The sequence below is a fragment of the Diplotaxodon limnothrissa genome, linkage group LG23 (genome assembly GCF_057381915.1).
Source record: "Diplotaxodon limnothrissa isolate DT_005_m linkage group LG23, D_limnothrissa_male_GT1.1, whole genome shotgun sequence".
Classification (NCBI taxonomy): Eukaryota; Metazoa; Chordata; class Actinopteri; order Cichliformes; family Cichlidae; genus Diplotaxodon; species Diplotaxodon limnothrissa.
In genome coordinates, this window is record NC_140617.1 from 42,953,239 (window position 1) to 42,975,195 (window position 21,957).

At 44.7% G+C, this 21,957-nt stretch overlaps 1 protein-coding gene across 1 annotated transcript in view; it reads left to right on the forward strand.

The window, feature by feature from the left end:
• The window catches only part of fam184aa (family with sequence similarity 184 member Aa), an 81,293-nt gene that overhangs the window by 47,243 nt on the left and 12,093 nt on the right, over positions 1-21,957 (forward strand). The window contains exons 13-17 of the mRNA XM_085348067.1: positions 317-438; positions 735-885; positions 17,575-17,689; positions 18,751-18,848; positions 21,654-21,807. Coding sequence (XP_085204193.1) covers positions 317-438; positions 735-885; positions 17,575-17,689; positions 18,751-18,848; positions 21,654-21,807 — 640 coding nt within the window. The remainder of the gene's footprint in view (positions 1-316; positions 439-734; positions 886-17,574; positions 17,690-18,750; positions 18,849-21,653; positions 21,808-21,957) is intronic.

Sequence of the window (21,957 nt, forward strand, 5' to 3'; positions counted from 1 at the left end):
TGTTTATGTTGAGAATGAGTTAAATTTTATAATCTTGAGATGCTTACATATATAATTTATTTGGTAAACGCTTTTTTGGGGGGGTGTTCATTTGATTTCTGAGCTCAGCCTGCTATGGGTTTAATATGTATTATCTGTGGCGGTGATACAATAAAACATGATGTCTCCTCAAATGTGCAACTCATAAACAGTGCAGATGTTTCTTACCAACTCAATTGCTGATTTCAGACTAAGATAGCAAAAGAAAATATCAGGAATACTGATAGTGTGTGATTTCTGTTGGAGTTCAAATTTGTGCACCGCTTTGTATTTGCAGGAAGAGATTGAAACCCAGAAGCAGCAGCATGAGGCCAGAGTGATGTCCATCAGAACAGAGGAGAAGCAGAAGATGGACAAGATGGCAGATGACTTGGATCGGAAATGGAGAGATGCACTGCGGTAAAAGAGAGAAAAACAGGAAGCCCATCTCCCCTGATGTCTTTTCTCATTCGTCTCTGTCATCTCACAGCCCTCTTCACAATCACACTTATTATCCCAACAAGTCGGCGTCTCCCCAAAACACTCATGTATATTGATGAGAACGAATAGGAAATGAACACAGTCGGAAGCAAGTTTATAAACGCATGCAATATTTACAAATGTCTTTTAGCAGGACAAAACCGAGCAGCGTGAACACACACGCACACTGAATGTACAATGTAATTAATTTAGTCAAACTTTGTGTCTTTCTGTAGGGAAGAAGTGCGTTTGCTAAAGGAGGAGTTGACCGAGGAGTATGAAGCAGACAAACAGGCGGCCATGACTCAGCTCTCCCAGCAAAAAGAGCTGGAGATGATGGCAGTGAGGGAGGGCTGGCAGAGGAAGGTCGAAGACCTGCTGGAGCAGGTAACGCACACATGCGGACACTGACACGTGAGGGTCCGGCCTGTTTTGGTTACCACCAGTGTTGGTCAAGTTACTTGAAAAAAGTAATCAGTAACTAAAAACTGATTACTTCCGCAAAAAAGTAATCCCGTTACTTTGCTGGTTACTTATTTTCAAAAGTAATTAATTACTTAGTTACTTAGTTACTTTTTAAAAACATGATGAGGTGATAAAGCGATAGATCTTTCAGCCTAATTTTACTTTTTCTGCATAATCCATCATACAAAATGTAATCAAATGGAAAAGTCTCTTTTTTTTTTAAACTTGTTTTGTTAGTTTTAATCTTTTAACTTTATGCATCAAGCAAAAATTTAATTATATGCAACATTCTCTGACTGGAAGAAATTAGTTTAACATTTAAACCTATTTTCTGCACATTCCAGCACATAAAATAAAATATTTTTTGTGTTTACACTCAGTCTTTCAAATAGATGCAAGTAAAACACAGCAGAAAATAAATAACATCAAAGACTCAGCGGTCCTGTTGCTCTATTTTCACCTGTAAAGCAGGAGTAGGGTAGGCGTAGGTTTACCCTGGTGCAGGTGTGCCGCGGTCAGTTGAAGAATCCGCGAGTTTCTCTGTGAGTTCCCTTTCAGTCGATTCACTCGGTACAACACATAAGTATGGGATATCACGCCCTCGCGTGTCCTGGCTGAAGAAACCTTTATTCACGCCTTTACGGCAGATGACGTGTGATGACACGCGCAAGGCCCCGCCCGCACATATAGCCGCTGCCATCACCGTCATCCCTCAGTTCTTACGCTCTTCACCTCGCTGAGAACACCTCTGCTGAGTTGGGCTAGCTAGCTACTGCTAGTTAGCTCCGTTGTCTGCCAACTTGAACCTAGCTTAACTGCCCCTGTTGGTGTTAGCCTCCACCGCCCAGCTGGTGCGTAGGCTGCCCGCGGAGCGCTATTTTCAAGTTTTTCTTGTGCAGCGTTTCGCTTTGCGTTTTGGGAATGGACTCCAAACCGAAGCGAGCAAAGCAGAAATCTTCTGTTCGCCCCTGTCCTCAGGGATGTGGTTTCTCTTTGCACGACAGCGACCAGCACGATGCCTGCCCTGTCTGCCTGGGGATCGTCCACGCTAGGAGAGCGTTGACGGAGCCCGAAGCTTGTGCGTTTTGTCGCCAGCTCCGACGCTCGACCCTGGAAAGACGGGTGACGTTTGTGGAAAGAGTGCTGGGACGCTCGGCTGTCGCACGGCATGACCCTCTTCTTTCCGAGTCTGGAGCCCCGGCTTCGTCCGAGTCCGAAGACGAAAATTTTCAGGTCGATGTCCCCGCGATTAGCTGGGCTGACCACATGGAATACGTTGACGGGTTAGCCGATGACGAACCGGAACCATGCAGGAGCGCTGACGGGCTTCAGCCTGGGTTGAAGCCCGCCAGCGCTCCCCAGGAAGACGATGACGTGCTGGACATCGGCCTGGACATCCATGGTTTGTCGGAGGATGAGCAGGAGAGCTCATTGTCGACCCAATATGCCGCCGCTGCTGCGCCGGTCGGCCACGATGACACCTCTCTTTTCTCCCTGTTTCGCCGTGCCGCTGAGAAGCTGCAGGTGGACTGGCCCTCTCCTCCACCAGCTCGGAAGCCGTCGCGGTTTGCGGGTTTTTTCCTTCCACCGGAGCCCGCAACGGCCAAAAACTGCCTCCCCATGTTCCCAGACTTTCTCTGCGAGCTAACAGCGTCATGGGACAAACCTCTGTCTACCCGCGTCACTGTGCCCGGCTATGGACAGTACATGGAATTGGACGGCGCCGAGGGAGCTGGTTTAGCTAACCCACCCCCTATGGAGCCGTCTCTGGCTGCTTATCTGGCCCCGTCCCATAACCATGGTGTCGGTGGCCCCGCAACTCTGCCGTCCAAGCACTGCAGATTCTCGGCCTCGCAGCTGGAGAAGATTTATCGGGCTCAGGCCGGCACCGCTCGAGCCATGAGCTCCGTCACCATGCTCCAGACGTACCAAGCAATGTGCCTGGCGGAGCTTGGATCGCTGGTTCCGGAGGACAGCCCGCTGTCACCTCTTCTTAACGAGGTTAGAGTCACCACGGATTACATCCTCCGTGCGTCTCGCTGTGCAGCGCTCTCCCTGGGCAGAGGGATGGCTTCGACAGTGGTGGCGCAGAGGCACCTGTGGCTGACCCTCTCCGACGTCCCTGATAGAGACAGAGCTGTGTATCTGGACGCACCAGTGTCTGCGGCTGGGTTATTCGGACATTCACTTGAAGCCATTCAGGCTAGATTCGATCTGAGGAAGAAGCAGACGGAAGCTCTGCGCGACATCATCCCCAGACGCCAGCCCCAGCCCAAGCCCACTGCTAGCTCTCACAGGCCCGCCGCTCCTCTGACAGCTGGCAAGAGACCGGCGCCCACTGCTGGAGTGGGAGGGCCGCCGGCGAGAGCACGTACTCCGGCCCGAGCTCCACGCCAGTCGGCCTGGGGCAAAGGCCCTCCCCCGGGCCCCCGACGGGACCCGACGCCCAGGAGGAAGAAGCCTCAGCCCTCCTAGCTGTGATTGCGAGTGGGGAAGGGATCCGGCAGCAGGGAGACGCTGCTCTTACCCCTCTGTTGCCGCACAAGAGGTGCCGCTTAAGTTCTGTTCAGGTTGTCAGCCCCAGAAGGCGCTGCACTTCCCTATCGCGGTCTCCCAAGCACATAACCCCTGCACACGGTTCAGATGTGTTGAATGTTCAAGCGACCACATCGAGTGTTCCCGCTGTTTTTCATTGTTATGCCCCGGAAAAGGTGCACCCAACAAAATGTATAAATGTACATGTTCCCATGTTGCAATCAATAAAGAGTGTTGTTTACTCTCAAACAATCTCAAATGCTCAACCTGCAGGCGAAATGAGCCAGGTCAGGCAGGGGATGCAGTCCCCTGCAGACACACTGGGGGGCGACGGCGCCCCGCCGTCAGTGCTGCAGGCCAGCCGGCTGGCTGCTCACTTCCCTCAGTGGCGCGCTTGCGCCCCCTCTCCGTGGGTGCTGCAAACCGTTGCCATGGGTTACCGGTTGCAGTTCCGGGTCAAGCCGCCTCGTTTCCAAAGAGTCGTGAACACGATTGTCAACCCCGAGGCAGCCTTGGTACTCAGAGAGGAAATACAGGCGCTATTACAGAAGAGAGCAATACGAGTGGTCCCCGCTTCGGAGACGGACAAAGGTTGGTACAGCCGTTATTTTGTCATTCCGAAGAAAGGGGGAGGGCTTCGTCCCATCCTCGACCTGCGAGTCTTGAACACGTACCTGCGAACGTACAGGTTCAAGATGCTAACACTCAGACAGCTCCTGAGTGCAGTCGGCCCGGGAGATTGGTTTGCGACAATCGATCTAACAGATGCTTATTTTCATGTCGCTATACACCCGAAACACAGGCAGTTTCTGAGGTTTGCATTCGAGGGCGTAGCCTACGAATACCTAGTGCTGCCGTTCGGGCTGTCGCTCGCTCCCCGCACCTTTACGAAATGTGCCGAGGCAGCGCTAGCGCCCCTCAGGAAGAGGGGCATCCGCATCTTGGCCTACCTGGACGACTGGGCTCTCGTGGCTTGCTCCAGAGAACAGGCGGAGACGCAGCTGTCGCGGGTTCTGTCACACATTCAGACACTGGGGTTCTCTGTGAACTTTCAGAAGAGCTCGCTAATCCCAGGTCAACAGATCGCTTTTCTCGGTCTGGAAATATGCTCTCTTTCCAGCCGCGCACGGTTGTCAGAGCACAGAGTGGCCGCGTTTCATCGCTGCCTCGCTCAATTTCAGCTGGGACGCAGACTGCGTTTCCAGACGATATTGCGCTTGTTGGGCATGATGGCATCTATGATCGCCGTAGTGCCGCTTGGGCTGTTGAAAATGAGAGCGTTTCAACGCTGGACTCTCTCTCACCGTTTGTGTGCTTCGCGTCACCTCCGGAGGAGGCTGCCGGTAACTGCGTCTTGCATGCTAGCTCTCCGTCCTTGGAGGGAGCCCGGGCTACTGCACCAGGGCTCTCGGATTGGGAGGGTGTTGTTTCGCAAGGTGGTGTCCACAGATGCTTCCCTAAGTGGGTGGGGAGCGCTGTGCGAGGGTGCGTCAGTGAGAGGGATCTGGTCCGCGGCTCAGCGCCAGCTGCACATCAACCACTTAGAGCTGTTAGCAGTGTTCTTAGCTCTAAAGCGTTTCCGTCCAGTCCTGCAGGGCCAGCATGTCTTAGTCAGGACGGACAATTCAACAGTGGTGTCTTATATAAACAGGCAGGGAGGAACACGCTCTCTTCCCCTGTTGCAGCTGTCTCGCTCTCTGCTGTTATGGTGCAGTGTTCATTTTCTGACTCTAAGAGCCACCCATGTCCCGGGCCACCTGAACCTGGGGCCGGACCTTCTCTCCAGGGGGGGTCCTCTGGTGAGAGAATGGAGGTTACACCCTTCAATAGTGGCTCAGATTTGGGATCTATTTGGCGAGGCGCAAATAGATCTTTTTGCTTCCAGGGTGAATGCTCACTGCCCCCTGTACTTCTCCATAATCGACCACGATGCACCCTTGGGCTTGGACGCGCTAGCGCACCAATGGCCAGACGTGCTCCTGTATGCATTTCCCCCAGTGGAAATGATATCTCCAATTCTGGAGAGGGTGCGTCGGCATTCCCTCTCTCTGATCCTGGTGGCCCCTTGGTGGCCCGCGAAGTCGTGGTATGCAGAAATAATCAGCCTGCTTGCAGCAAGTCCTTGGCAGCTTCCTCTCCGCAGGGATCTCCTCTCTCAGGCGGGGGGGGAAGTGTTTCATCCGCGCCCGGATCTGTGGCACCTTCATGCTTACCTGCTGAGAGGTTAAACTTGGTTGCTAAGGGTCTGCCACCTAGTGTGGTAGCGACGATTCAGAGCGCCAGGGCCTCGTCTACTAGAGGCTTGTACGCTTACAAATGGCGAGCCTTCGAGCGATGGTGCCAGGACCGCCACACTCTCCCATTTCAGTGCTCTATTGTGGATGTTTTGACATTCCTGCAGGAGCTGTTGGATAAAGGCCTTTCGTTTTCGACGATCAAGGTTTATTTAGCGGCTATATCTGCTTGTCATATCGGTTTTGACGGGGTGACACCAGGTGCGCATCCCCTCGCCGTGCGTTTTCTGAAAGGGGTTCGCCGGCTGAGGCCCGTGCTTAAGTCCAGTGTCCCGGCTTGGGACTTGTCTTTGGTGCTGGAGGCCCTTTGTGGCCCTCCGTTTGAACCCGTTGAGTCGGTAGATATGAAACTTCTTTCGTATAAGACCGCATTACTTCTCGCTTTGGCCTCGGCGAAGCGAGTGGGGGACCTTCATGCGCTGTCTGTGCATCCTGCCTGCACACAGTTTTCTCCTGATGGCCGCAAGGTCGTATTGCGTCCGAATGCCGCCTATCTTCCCAAGGTCATGCCTGCATCTTATAGTTCAATGGAGTTTGAGTTGCTGAGCTTTTGCTCCCCTCCTTTTGAATCTGAGGAGCAGAGGAGGGTGCATTCTCTTTGTCCGGTGCGTGCGCTACGCACCTACATTGAGCGCACTCGGGATGTGCGTTTGTGTGACCAGTTGTTTGTCTGCTTCGCTAATCCGAATAGAGGTAGAGCTCTGTCCAGACAGAGGCTGTCCCACTGGATTGTAGAAGCTATCTCGCTGGCATACAGCACCGGAGGTTTTGCGTTGCCCCACGGGGTGGGAGCTCATTCCACCAGGGGGATGGCGACCTCATGGGCTCTTTTTAGAGGGGTGCCTGTGGCTGATATTTGTGCAGCGGCTAATTGGGCGTCGCCGCACACTTTTGTGCGGTTTTATCGGTTGGACGTTACAGCCCCTTCGGTGGCTCATGCTGTCCTTTCTGCTGGGTCTACCACTCACTAAGGATGTGGTGGTCCCGTTCCGGTTCGGTGGCTGCTCTGCGGGGCGTGTATATAGGTCCCATACTTATGTGTTGTACCGAGTGAATCGACTGAAAGGGAACGATTAGTTATGTCTATAACTTCTGTTCCCTGAAGGAGAGGAACGAGGTACAACACAGGGTGGCCCCACTGAGCAGTTGGCTCGGTGAAGAGCGGCTATCGAACTGAGGGATGACGGTGATGGCAGCGGCTATATGTGCGGGCGGGGCCTTGCGCGTGTCATCACACGTCATCTGCCGTAAAGGCGTGAATAAAGGTTTCTTCAGCCAGGACACGCGAGGGCGTGATATCCCATACTTATGTGTTGTACCTCGTTCCTCTCCTTCAGGGAACAGAAGTTATAGACATAACTAATCGTTTCCCATTACGTGGTAGCGCACTCGGTGCTTGTTTAGGGTTTTTTTTTCGCTGTAAAAAGAAGTTTTCTTCCCACGCACAGCGGACGCTAATGTTTTTGTCACTTTTTATGGAATCAAACTCACAGTAAGGTTAGTACTTCCACGCTTTAAACGCTGCACGCTCATACTCTCTCCCGCACTCGATATATGATCCATTGTTGATCTGCACACAGCTGTTGTCACGAACGTTGCACTTGCTTACGTCACTGTCATGAGACATTCTCGCAAAAAATCACGGTTTTAGTAACGCAGTAACTCAGCGTTCCTACGGGAAAGTAACGGTAATCTAATTACTGTTTTTGCAATAGTAATCCCTTACTTTACTCGTTACTTGAAAAAAGTAATCAGATTACAGTAACGCGTTACTTGTAACGCGTTACTGCCCATCTCTGGTTACCACATACAAGGTTTAAGGGCTTTAACTCCAGAAAGCCTGAACCATAAAATAATTACGAGACATTTGTCTGTTTATCAAATCTATTTTATTATTAGAGTGCCCTCCAGGTCGTTGTGAACATTTTAATAAACACTGTTAAAACACAGTTAAAATGTTGATTAATTGACTGTATTTATTTTATTTCACAGACATTGATTTAACTGTAAGGCTAAGTGTAAATGTATTGCATTAAACTATGACATATATGGAACTTTGATATTCTGGATCTTTGTTTTCTCTAACCGGACCTCCTTACTTTTTAATTGAATACCCCTGCTGTTCAACATTTCAGTGATGTCAGCTGTAGACATGTAGACATTTCTCCCCAGACATTGATCAGTTTCATTTTTCTGTCTATCAAACCATACCCACCGACTGTGTCAGGAGGAAGTATTCATCCGCTGATGATGAGACGCTCACATAATTGACAGCAGGGCAAGATTTTAACATTGTAGAGACCCCCCCTCAGCTGAGCTTTCATGTTAGCTAGTTGCGCACTTCTTTTAATTGGCAGGCAGCAGAAAGAGATCTGACGTTGCTGGATCCTTTTTTTCCTTCTTGTGGTGAGAAGGACATGATTTTTACAGATATTTTTAAAACTGCTTTTTTTTTTTTTTATGTATTTTTAGTGTTTTGAGAACCACAGGGTAAGTACCATTTAGTTTCATCATATACAAGCAAAAGTAGACCTTTATATGGCTGATGGCTCAAAAACTGGGAACGTCACACCAAAACAATCCAGATGGATAAATAGCTCTATAGTAAATATGACTTGCTGTTGACATAGCAACTCTTAAACTCTTATTCTTTTCTTAGAGCTGCCTTACAAACCGACCCCAGTAACTCGTTTACTATGTCAGCTGATGATAACAAAAACACAATGGCAGCCTGAACCAAGAGAAAAGAAAAGGTCATGTCAGTCTGAGAGACGGCGAGAGGCTGATTTGACCAACTTCTTCTTCCATGTAAACGATTGGCTCTCGTCTTATAGTAGTTACTAACCAACGTTGTTAGTATGTTTGACTTTGCCTTTATAGTCATACCCACAAACAGTAGCTTTCTGAGTTTTCTGTAAACAACCAAAAGCTACAACATGAGGTCGGGAGCACATGCTGGTGATGCTGCAGTCATCACTGTTTGCAGTATGTTATAAAGCATTGATATCACATGCAGGTGAACTCTGTTAGTATCCGGGAATGCAGTTGTTCATTTTTTATGCATTTTTTGTTCTTTGACAAGCAGTTGAAATTATTTATCATTTACTTCAGGTTTCTTGGTCTATTCCAGAGTAAAACTTGATGTAATTCAATGATTTATTTGATAATTGCTTGCGGCTCTTTAGTCCTTAGAGTGCGGCTCCGCGTGGTTTGGGAAAATAAATTAGAAATATTTAGCTGAAGTGTATTTTATTTATGTTCTTTTTTAAACCTGTACTTCTAAATTGGAAGATTATTGTGATATTGAAATAAAAAAATAAAATTATATTCTATTATTTTTTTCATCGCTCAAAATAAGCTTCAAACTCGCGGAAGCCGGTGTACCCGCCGAAACGCCGTGCATTTATCGAGACTTTCAGCCCCAGGTAGGCCAGTTATGGATCTTCGGATCCACATTATGTCAGCAGCTCCACCATGAACTATGTTAAAACAAACACCGCTCACGCCTCACAGATGACAGCTTACAGTCCTGCGTAAAGATGAAAGTGACTTCTTACAGCCCCGATCTGCAGACGCTGTGCGCAGAGGTTCAGGAGCAGAAGTCCCATTGTAAACTTATCACGGCAGACCCGACGATGTTTCCATGAACAGGCTTTTTAGCATCTCTTTATTGACCACTTTTCACACACGGTTGCTGTACGCACACAGCCGGCTGTAGCTTTTCAGTTCACAGCCCGACAACACAACAGCAGAGAGAGCACAGACTTTAAGGCGGCGAGGCGTGATCGCGGAAACCAAGTAAAATACATATTTAGGCAGAATTTTGCAAATATCTATTTTTCATCTTTTAGCAGCATAGAGCTTTTTTTCCAATTATTTTTTAAAAGTCAGCTCAAGGCTCCAAAAGCACAAAGGAGATATAAGGGTGGCTCACAACAGTTTTTGTTTGCTGGATCATTTTAGTTCAGCTGGGTGTCTTTCCTTTTGTTATATTTCTTTAAGAGTTCAAAATGTGTTAATTACATAAATAAAAATGTAATTTTCTCTGCAGCACTTCATGGATTTCATAAGCAACACACCTTAGTTGTTCACACAAAGCATAAAGATAAAAAACAATATATACAGTGTTATCTTCATTTTAGATGTCACAAAGTATTTGCGGCTCTCAGTGTTTTCTTTTGCGTGGAAACCGGGTCCAAATGGCTCTTTGGTGTTAAAGGTTGCAGACCCCTGACTTAAGGACAGCCTGAAGCAAAAAAAGAAAATCCAAATCAAGTCTCACAGGCATTCCTGTCTTTCAATAACTGTGTGAATGTGATTAACAGCAACGCTGTAAATAGCTTCTTCACCTGCTTCACAACTCATATAACTCCCACAGCAACAGTAAATTGGTATGAAAACAACAAAAGCTGTAACAGTGTTAATTTTGTCCCGTCATAGTGAGGTAGAAGAAAAGGAACAGCCTCTTTTTTTTAAACCAGGTTGTCTCTAAGCCATAGTGATGCTTGAATACATACAGGGAGTGCAGAATTATTAGGCAAGTTGTATTTTTGAGGAATAATTTTATTATTGAACAACAACCATGTTCTCAATGAACCCAAAAAACTCATTAATATTAAAGCTGAATGTTTTTGGAAGTAGTTTTTTATTTGTTTGTAGTTTTAGCTATTTTAGGGGGATATCTGTGTGTGCAGGTGACTATTACTGTGCATAATTATTAGGCAACTTAACAAAAAACAAATATATACCCATTTCAATTATTTATTTTTACCAGTGAAACCAATATAACATCTCCACATTCACAAATATACATTTCTGACATTCAAAAACAAAACAAAAACAAATCAGCGACCAATATAGCCACCTTTCTTTGCAAGGACACTCAAAAGCCTGCCATCCATGGATTCTGTCAGTGTTTTGATCTGTTCACCATCAACATTGCGTGCAGCAGCAACCACAGCCTCCCAGACACTGTTCAGAGAGGTGTACTGTTTTCCCTCCTTGTAAATCTCACATTTGATGATGGACCACAGGTTCTCAATGGGGTTCAGATCAGGTGAACAAGGAGGCCATGTCATTAGTTTTTCTTCTTTTATACCCTTTCTTGCCAGCCACGCTGTGGAGTACTTGGACGCGTGTGATGGAGCATTGTCCTGCATGAAAATCATGTTTTTCTTGAAGGATGCAGACTTCTTCCTGTACCACTGCTTGAAGAAGGTGTCTTCCAGAAACTGGCAGTAGGACTGGGAGTTGAGCTTGACTCCATCCTCAACCCGAAAAGGCCCCACAAGCTCATCTTTGATGATACCAGCCCAAACCAGTACTCCACCTCCACCTTGCTGGCGTCTGAGTGGGACTGGAGCTCTCTGCCCTTTACCAATCCAGCCACGGGCCCATCCATCTGGCCCATCAAGACTCACTCTCATTTCATCAGTCCATAAAACCTTAGAAAAACCAGTCTTGAGATATTTCTTGGCCCAGTCTTGACGTTTCAGCTTGTGTGTCTTGTTCAGTGGTGGTCGTCTTTCAGCCTTTCTTACCTTGGCCATGTCTCTGAGTATTGCACACCTTGTGCTTTTGGGCACTCCAGTGATGTTGCAGCTCAATATGGCCAAACTGGTGGCAAGTGGCATCTTGGCAGCTGCACGCTTGACTTTTCTCAGTTCATGGGCAGTTATTTTGCGCCTTGGTTTTTCCACATGCTTCTTGCGACCCTGTTGACTATTTTGAATGAAACGCTTGATTGTTCGATGATCACGCTTCAGAAGCTTTGCAATTTTGAGACTGCTGCATCCCTCTGCAAGATATCTCACTATTTTTGACTTGTCTGAGCCTGTCAAGTCCTTCTTTTGACCCATTTTGCCAAAGGAAAGGACGTTGCCTAATAATTATGCACACCTGATATAGGGTGTTGATGTCATTAGACCACACCCCTTCTCATTACAGAGATGCACATCACCTAATATGCTTAATTGGTAGTAGGCTTTCAAGCCTATACAGCTTGGAGTACGACAACATGCATGAAGAGGATGATGTGGACAAAATACTCATTTGCCTAATAATTCTGCACTCCCTGTATGCATGCTATGTATTTGCAGCCTTTAAATAGGTTCTTTAAAGAAAGCCTTTGAAATTAATGCTCCTTCAGATGTTCCAGTAGCTACAGTTCGGGAGATTTTATCTTATGAGGACTGAAGTTAGCTGCTAGGGTCAGAATGAAAGCACTGTAGGAACAGAGCGAGCCGTTTGACGCTGGTTTGGGAGCTCAGACGCTCGTCTGCTTAGACTCATGTAGCCGTTCCTGCAGAGCATACTGCCTCTGGGTAATTCAGAGCTGAGTCACAACTGAAACCTCAAAGAGGCTCGTCCTGAGTTTGCCAAGACGCTGGTGGCTCCAGATAAACATTTTCTGCCAAGCTGGAGTCACCAGTGCCAGCTTGGCAACTTTTCAGACGCCCCCAACCAAAACCGTGACAAAAGCAGCTCACGGCAAAACGAGACAAAGTTAAAGAGTGATCTGACTTTAACTCCAACACAAGATACAAGAGATTCTGTTCCACACAAAGTTTTGTTCTTCTTCATAAAATATTTTTGTTTACCAAAGAAAACTTGTCCTTTGGTTTTGAGACATCTGTTTGTGGTCGGCGGCTCTGCGATGGACCTTTGACCTTTGATATAGCTACTGTGTTGGAGTTTCTTAATTACTCCAGAAATCGTTTGTTCTGCAGACTAAAATGTAAATATTTATTTGCTTAATTGAAAAAAATGTGCAAGCTAAGGTGGCAGTTTTCAAAAGAATCACCAAATATTCAAATAAATGATTGCTACCTATTTGTTTCAGCTATAGATATGGTATCATTTTAAGATGAAAGGAAGCAGTCCTCATTGATGTGGCTGTAATAATTAAGATGGAATTTCATAGTGGGCTCTTTAGGGAGCATCATTTCTTATCTGCAGCATCTGCAGATTATAGATGCCAGATTAGGAATCATGTAAATGTGGGTCACAGTATAAAAAGGAGCATTTTAAAGTTATAGTGCCGAGTGGCTAAAAATAAACTTCAAACAATATCACAGATCAGATATCTAAGGAGCTTACACTGTATGTGTACTATATGTGAGCCTCTGTATGTGTGTCTTTTTTTGCCCTCACAGGGCTGTGTGTGTGTGTGTGTGTGTGTGTGTGTGGGGGGGGGGGGGGGGGGGGGGGGGGGGGTTGGTTTAGGAGCAACAGAAAAGATGGCTAATGTGTGTATATGTAATACTGTAATCCACGGATATTATTAAGTGTATATACACTTACCGGAATCTCTTTAAATGTGCTTTGCTAGTACCTCTTTTGATTTCAGATCTGCATTCATTCCTCGCGGCATAATTTCAACAAAGTGCTGGATAAATTCTTCAGAGATTTTTGTCCATATTCACACGACAGCATCACAGAGTTCCTCATCACAAAGGTGCTCTATTAGATTGGGATCTGGTGATTGTGGAGCCCATTTGGGTTCAGTGAACTGAATGTCCAAAAAAACAGTTTGAGATGATTTGAGCTTTGGGTAAATACGCACGTAGGCTGTGGCAATTATAATGATGCCTACCTGGTACTGACGAGTCCACAGTCTGTAAAGAAAATATTCTCTACTCCATTGCACCACGAGCGTCATAAATCATTGATACAAGGCAGGATGGATCCCTGCTTTCATGTTGTACACACCGGTTTCACACCCTACCATCTAAATGTTGCAGCAGGAGTCAAGATTTATCAAAGCAGGCAGTGTTTTCTAATCTTCTGTTGTCCAATTCTGGAGAATTATAACCTCAGTTTCCTGTTATTAGCTGGCAGGAGCGGCATCCAGTGTGGTCTTCTGCTTTAACATTTGCATGTAGAGATGCTCTTCTGCAGACTCACTTGTTACAAGTGATTATTTACTATAAGTGGTTGCCTCCCTGTCAGTTTAAAGCAGTTTGGCCATTCTCCTCGGACCTCTGGTAGATGGTATTGGCCACCAACCAGAGGTAGAGGATTTCACCCAGAGAACTTCTGGAATTGAATTGCTCTGAGTTTGATATGGCCGGGGGCACCAGTACAGCATTAAAGTGAAGTGCAGATAAGCATAATTTTCAAAATCCAAGACCATGCTTTCAAAGGCTACATGAACATCACCTGAAAAAAACATTCCCAAGTAGTTTAATTCATGCTTAAAAGATCCTTTTCAACCCAAAATATTTAAATTTAATTTGAAAGCCCAGTTAGGAATGTTTTAGCTTATCCCCGTAATACTTTCAATCATAGTCTTGCACAAAGATTAACTAGAAAAAACAGCAGACATGCAAGCTGGGCCACTATGAAGACAAAAGCACGAAAGTATTATTACAGTGATCTGCACGGTATTGACCTACTTAAAGCTCTGCAGAAACACCAGCCCTACCGGGGGGCTCAGAGACTCATCAGTCACAATGCAAAGAGAAACTCGCAGTCCCCTCAGATATAACACATCACGTTGCATTTTAAGGACAAATCTCAAACTGTTCACACATAAGCCATGATTACAACTAGCATCTGTCAGAGTGATAACGGAAATATGATGGATGTATATTGGTCGATTACCCATTAATAACGCTAAGAATAATAAATTCTCCGCTTTATTTATCAGAGAAGGGGATATTATATTAGATTGTTACTTTCCTGGTGTGGTTTTAAGGCTGTCAGTGCTTCTCTGTGTCTCTGCACCTCTTCTGTATCATCCTTACAAATTCAAGTTATTGTGCATTCAGACAACACCAATCCCATAATTGCATCAACATTCCACCCTCATGGTGTGTACAATTTCTCTTTCAGTCAAAAAGTAATTCCAGTAGCAACTACTGCTCTTCGGCATTTCTTTTGATCAGTGTTAATACTTCATACGCCGACCCTCCAGCCTGCCAGATGCTCAGTTTGCTCAGAACAGCAGAGCAGTGAGCATGGTGGGACTCTGTTCTTGGTTGCTGTGTGGTGGATTTAATGGTGGGACAACTGCCATATTGCTGAATTTATTATTTTAATAAATTTCAATACAGATCAAAATTTAAGTAGATGCAGGGCCTTTCCTGGCTAGGAGAGGGTCTTGAGGGGCAGCTACAACTGTCAGCACAATTAGTCTAAAAGTAAGGGTTTGTTTTTCCAGGAAAACCCCTGTGATTGATAGGGTAGTTTTGTTTATTAACTGGAAATGAAGATGCATACCAAATCCAATCAAAATGTTTCCCATTTTTTCAGAAAATCAATTGTGATTTAAAGGTACAGCCATTAATTTTAAGCATTTACTTTTCTTCTGCTACATCAGAGTAAACAGACTAATAAAACATGGTTAATGCATTTGTTCTTTCCATACCAGTCTGCCACAATCACTTATTGTCTGCAGATTAGACAAGCAACTGGCCCATCTCCAGACAGCTGACAACTGTTATGGCTAAACAACAACAGCTAGTTACAAGCTAACGCAGGGGTGGGCAACTCCAGGCCTCGAGGGCCGGTGTCCCTGCAGGTTTTAGATGTGTCCTTGAACCAACACAGCTGATTTAAATTGCTAAATTAGCTCCTCAACATGTCCTGAAGTTCTCCAGAGGCCTGGTAACGAACTAATCATGTGATTCAGGTGTGTTGACCCAAGGTGAGATCTAAAACCTGCAGGACACCGGCCCTCGGGGCCTGGAATTTCCCGCCCCTGGGCTAACGTTACATATGTTTGGCTCAAGTGTCCTAAAAATCACACTTTCCCTCTGATAAAGAGTTTGATTACATTCTCACATCGTATCAGCGTTCGGTCATGACGTTCCTGAGTCCTTAAAAGTTGCAACCATTACAAAGACAGTTTCAACAGTTGCTAACAGAGGCTAACAGCTAACGGTGGCAAAAAGGACCTCAGTATTGCTGTCATTATTCACAACTGAGCTTTTTTGACTCCATATTGGACTCCTTTCACAAAGTTTTATAGCCTCTTCCAGAGTAAATAAAGATAGATGCTTCTCACCCGGCTTTGACAGCTGAGGTAAACAGTGGACTGACAGCCTTCCACAGGAGCAAAAACATGCCGGCCGGCTGCATCTCTTATAGCATTCAGTCTCAATTGAATGTTTTTGATCTCTCTTGGCATGTTTCATTGCCAGTGTCAGTGTTATTTCTATTCTAAAGTTAAAAACAACAAAGTATCCAAAGTCTTTACAAGTTAGTTAATGAACAAGCAAGATATAAAAAGAAGCAAATATGATATATTGTGACAACATAAAAAAGCTACAGTGGCTATCCTACAGCAGCCACAGTAACTAGGATTATGCGCTTGAATTGTGAGGGTACAAAAACAGACCCCAGTTGCCTGCAAAATCTGCAATCTACTGACATTTGGCGCTGAATAATTTTACTCACTAACTTTAAAGAATTGCCAAGACTCAACAGGATGAAAAAATTGAATGATTTCCCTTTTGACTGTTTTGTGCAGACACACTAGCAGATGTAGTTAAAAATCACCCCTGATGTCCTGAATTTTTGATTAACCTGTTTCAGTGAAGCCATTTATGCCTTTGCTGCCTTAGCCTCTCATGTTTGATGGACGTGGCAGCTACATGTGCTGTTAAAGTAGAAAAAGACATTCCTGAAAGCCCTTAAGTGAGCGCAGGTCCCGTGCGGTATTGTGCGCCTGGGCGGATGTGCCGTCGTTATCTATAATGACTTCTTTTTCATTAAGATATTTTCATTACCAGGTCCGAGCCCGAGGCTCCAGTTTGTGCGAGCCAAAACTTGTGCGCTTGGGATTGTGTTTAATTAAGTCACAGAGGGCTGGGTGCATGTTTTTGCAAACAAGGTCGCTTAAGGTATTTCCACATTGCTAATCTCACACATCCCATTATTTTGCTGTAAATGTAAAAATGATTAGTTGGAGTAGACAGAGAGGATAAACTGTGCAGGCCATCTTTTTTTATCCGATGTAGAACCTCAGAAACTTCATCCCAGCCCTGCTCCTCATCCTCTCATTTTTAAATCCATCTTACCTTACACTTGCTAATGTGGTACTTCTTCAGCACTAAACCCTGCGGGGGATTTAACTGCAGCGGCTCAGAGAAAGAGTGGCATGTGAAGGGCCGGAGGCGTCTGGCTGAGAGAGTTCTGCCACTCACCGGCAGTTAGGCCTCTGATAGCTGCAGTATCTCCTTGAAACAAAACACTTTGGCGTGCTCTGATGGGGCTTACGCTTGTTGGCTTTTGTTATTGGGCCGTGCGCGCTGTCACTCGTCGTCGTGACGGGCTGTCAGCTCATTGACACGAGTGGAGAAATCTTCATCCGCAGCCCTGAAGTGGTTTTATTACATCTGTGTGTCAATATCACCACCAGGGAGTGGTTGTTAGAAAAAGGGGGAAAAACCTAGGCTCTCTCCCTGGTTAAGAGCGATGCATTGGAAAAAATATAGTGGAGCAAAAGAGAGAGTTTTTTAATTAAATGTGTGTGCTCTGTTAAGTGAGTTGCTTCTTTCCTGGAGGTATGTCTTCCTTGTAAATTAAATGTGATGTCGCCGCACAGTTGGAGATAGAGAACCACCTGGAGAGAGACACAGTGTTGTCCCTGCAGTTCAGCCTGTAATTACTGCTTCTATCAGATGTGGGCACGCTGACCTGTTAACATTTGCTTTTAATCTAATTTGTTCTGTCTTGTTACTTTTTTCTTTTCTTTTTTTGAATAAGCCTTTGCTCATTATAAACACCTAAACACCATATTTTTACTACTTCCCCCTTTACGTCCCTTTTTCCTCAGATCTCTCTGCTGAAACAGTCCCTGGAGCTGCAGCTGTCTCAGTCTCAGTCAGCTCTCCAACAGCTGCAGTCTCAGTTCAACCAGGAGAGAGAGCTCCTGAGCCAACAGCTCAAAGGTATGCACGCGCTTCCTCCACGTGGCGACTGCGGCTACAAGCTGCCGCTGGAGTTTCAACATTTCATCCTAAAATAACTTTCTTAAAGTAGCGATTTTGCATTTGTATGTGATTTTAACTTAAAAACTTAAAAACTTTAAAACAAGAGATTTTTTATTTTTTGATTATGGGAATTTGAAAGAGAAGGAAGGTTGGAGCTGTAACAGCCAGTTTGAGCTGTTAGATGACGAGTTGCAGTCTGACAAGTTTTATCAGGGGAAACCTGCGTGCCTCTAAATCAGCCATTCCCAAAGTCAAGAGTGCTGCAGCCCACTTAAAAACCTGAAGATCCATTGGGGCCACCCAATCTTAAATCTTCACTCTAATCAGAATCCATGAGAATGTGATGTATTCCTCGAAAAATGTCTTAAAAATAAATAAACCACACAGGAGGATGTTGGCTATAAATTGCTAATGCTACCTAGTCATATGCAAAGTGGTAAGGCTAACTGGGACATAAACTTTAATACAGGGGAAGTAAATTTAGGTCAAAATAAAGTAATACCACCTCCTATTTCCTGTTTTAATTCCATATTTATATAACTACATTGATATAAATATGTAACTGTGCATACTACTAATTTCAAGTTGAATTTCTGTTATTATTGCAGCCAAGCAGCCATGAAGGGGGCCACTGCTCCCTTAAAAACTTTTGGGAATCACTGCTTCAAAACATCCATGAGGGAAATAACTGAATTCACAGCCCAGGATGTTCACTAGCATGAGATCGTCAGCATGTCGAGACAAATCATGCTGCATTGCACTGTACCACTGCTGAAACCGATTTTTTATTTTGTTGTGAAGAATAAATAAAAATCTGAAATGTAACCTAAATATTTAATACAAATAGTCCGAGCATCGAGTGTGTAAATATTTTGTTGTCACCTTCTGTTCAGCGGCGCATCTCCTGCCGCTGTGCGACTGGCTCAGATTGTCATATTGCCTTATCGTGTCAAACAGAATGGAAACACGTCTGCTGTTGATGCATCTCAGTGTACACGTTGATATCTCTGTGTTTGCAGAGATGCAGAGAGAACATCAGAGGAGAGAGCATCGATTACAGGAGGCTCACTGCTGTGCCCTCAGCACCATGGAGGAAGCCAGGCAGCACCAGATAAGAGTACGACACACACACACACACACACATATTTGCAAGCATGTAGGTTTGCATCGGTTGTCTTGGGATTTGTCACATAGTTGCACGACACTACCTGCCTTTTGTTCTCTCTGAAAAGAAAAGTAGAGCAAGTTCTAACTAACTTCTCGGGGGCTTTTACTAAATACATTACAGTAGCCTTTCTTGTTCCACTGTGGACTTCACTGCAGTCTTCTTTGAACTCATCTGTTTGTACACACAGTAAAAGTGCGACGAGGACAGTTTCAACAGCCTCACTAGTGCAGCAACAACAGCTGCTAAATGCTACCATCGTTCACTAACAAGTGCTGTGACTGAAGCAATAATGTGCTGCAGTAATTCTAGTAGCAAAAATGCCTAACTAAATTAATAAAATCTGTGATTTTAAATATGATTTAAGCAGCAAACCTTTGACTACTGAATGCAGCATTTGAGAGATTTACTGTTGCTTTGTACTGTAGTATTAACGTGACTCTAGAACACTGTATGTTGGTGGATCCTGTATGGCTAGGCTGGAGTTTGGTGTTGCAGAGATTTCAGGGTGACGATTTTTTATAAAATTTGGTTTGATCTGTCACCTCAGCCGAGTCTGGCATCAATAAATGTTCAGTTTAACTCAGTCTTATTTATATAGACCAGCACAAGTCACTTCAAGGCACTTTATATTGTAAGATAAAGAAAATAATACAGAGAAAACCTCAACAATCAAACAACTCCCTTTGAAGAAGCACTCCCTTTGAAGAAGAGGCAAAAGTGGGAAGGAAAAACTCCCTTTTAACAGGAAGAAACCCCCAGCAGAACCAAGCTCAGGCAGGGGCAGCCATCTGCTGCGACTGGTGTGGGTGAATGGATTTGATAGTTAACTCAAAAACAGGATGATGATGTACCGTACTATTAGCTAGTATTTTTTACCTATGTGATTAAAAATGACTACAAGGCAACATTTGAGCAGAAAATATATTTTATATATTTTCTTCAAGTCATCCAAAGCACATGTGACAACTGCAGCAATAAAACTATGAAAAGGTTAGCACTGCATGTGAACCATGATTGGTATTCTGTCCAAAGCTAGCTCTGCTTATAGGTTGATTTAGCTGCTTGAACAGCAGAGTAAGCAGTGACCTTGTGTTGAAGTAATGTTGACTGAGATTTCTTGAAGAAATGTTTTTGACTAAATCCATCAATACAAGAGCGTGAAACAACACGTAAAACAAGACCACTCAGAGAGCGCAACTATCAAAGGGCAGGTTTATTAACACTGATGTTTTATTACAACATGATGATGTCAACCCGTTATGTCATCATGGTGACATCATAGCAACATCATAGGGACAGCAGTCAAGCTCATGTTTAGCCAGCATATGTAATCATGTCCCCCAAGGCCTAATATGTTGCTGTTATCGGTATCACCATCACAGAAAATCTGAAAATGCTGTTTTGAAAACTGTGGACAAACAGACAGAGTACACACTCCCTCCATTAGGGAGGAGAACAAACTAAAAACTTGCTGCTAAACTTAAATTAAAGAATTAAAGTGTCCTTTAGCTGTCTATCGGCAGGAGAGTAGAGAATTGTGCTTCAGTAGCTGATATATCCACAATGTCGCTTCCCGTGAACTTTGTAATACACAAGTAAACGCCTATTACCATTATAAAAAAAATGAAAGAAAAAGACTGACAAAAATAAGAGTTGACCTATCGTTTTACTTTTAAATCATCAAATTAGTTCATGTGCTCCTCTGGCTGTATCCTGTGTCTTTTTATAGTTCTGTAAAAATGTGACTTTCAGTACAGAAATCTGCAGCTGCTGTTCCTCTCTTTTCACCTGTGTTCTTATCTACTTTTTTTTATGTATGTAGCAGTCTGTGATCAGCAAAAGTCCTTAAAATAGTGCTTTATAAGAGGTACACAACTTGATTTGTCGTCCTGGGAGCTTCTAGTTTCTGACGTTATTTCTTCCAGAGAGGAAATTATAGTGTGGAAGGTGCTGCAATTTGAATTTCCAATATAGTCCACAGCACAGCAATGATTACGTGTAGCAGAGTATCCATTGTGAAGTTCAGCGAGTGCTGGTCAACAAAACTACTTGAGACCAAGTAAAAAAGTTTTTGAGCTTTTCTAATATTGTTTAATGATCCTTTTATGTCTGCCACAGAGTCAAGAAGTGCAGAAGATTCATAGCACAATCAAACCCCTGAGGAAATTCCCGGCTTTCTGAGCCATTTTATTTGGATCATTTACTTTAATTTCACCAATTTTCTTGTTAAGTAATATTAAAATGAGCCAAACGATATAAATTATGGTTGAGGTAGTTTTTTTTTCCGTTATGTGGCACTGAGAGGATGTGTCAAAAAGCTCAGTGATTTTATACTTACACTCTTTAGTCATTTTCAGCCTGTTGATGGATCTCGCTGTCAGTTCTGCTTCCTGAAGCTGAGTAGCTTCCTTTTTTTATGCAGTACATAGTGGGACAGTCTCCAAAAGTCTTTGTGTGTTCTTAATATTGTCACTTTTCCTGTGCCAGTCTGTTACTCAAAACCAGCTTGGAGCTGTGGTTCGATTACACTGTTCATTTTCTCTCTTTGTCTTCTGGCTTTCTTTTTACAACATTTCACTTTTATTTTTCAGCCAAAAATAAAAAGGAAATATTGAGTCAGACATCCAAACTACACTTTTCTCAAAACCATATTTTTCATGTAACATATTGTGTCTTGTCATCTTCGTCCTTTCTCTTCTCCTTCCTTTCCGTCCCTCTATCCTCTTTAATCTCCCTCGCCGTGCCGTCTGCCAGGCCCTCGAGGAACGTCTAAAGCAGGAGCAGCGGGAGGAGGTTCACGCTTTGAAGGAGGCCCACAGGAGGACTTTAGAAATCCTCAGACAGCAGTCGGACCAGGAGCTGCAGACACTGCGATTTGAATTGGAGGACGAGGGGAAAGCAAAGCTGGGTAAATGATGATAGATATAGTAAACGTGGCTTTGACACGTCTAGGTTTGTAGTTATCGATCGGGGTTGTTTCCACACTGCCAGGCTCGCTCTGTGGCGTGGTTTTAAATTGCAGCAATGATTTTTTCCCCACCCTTTGGTGATTGTGTTT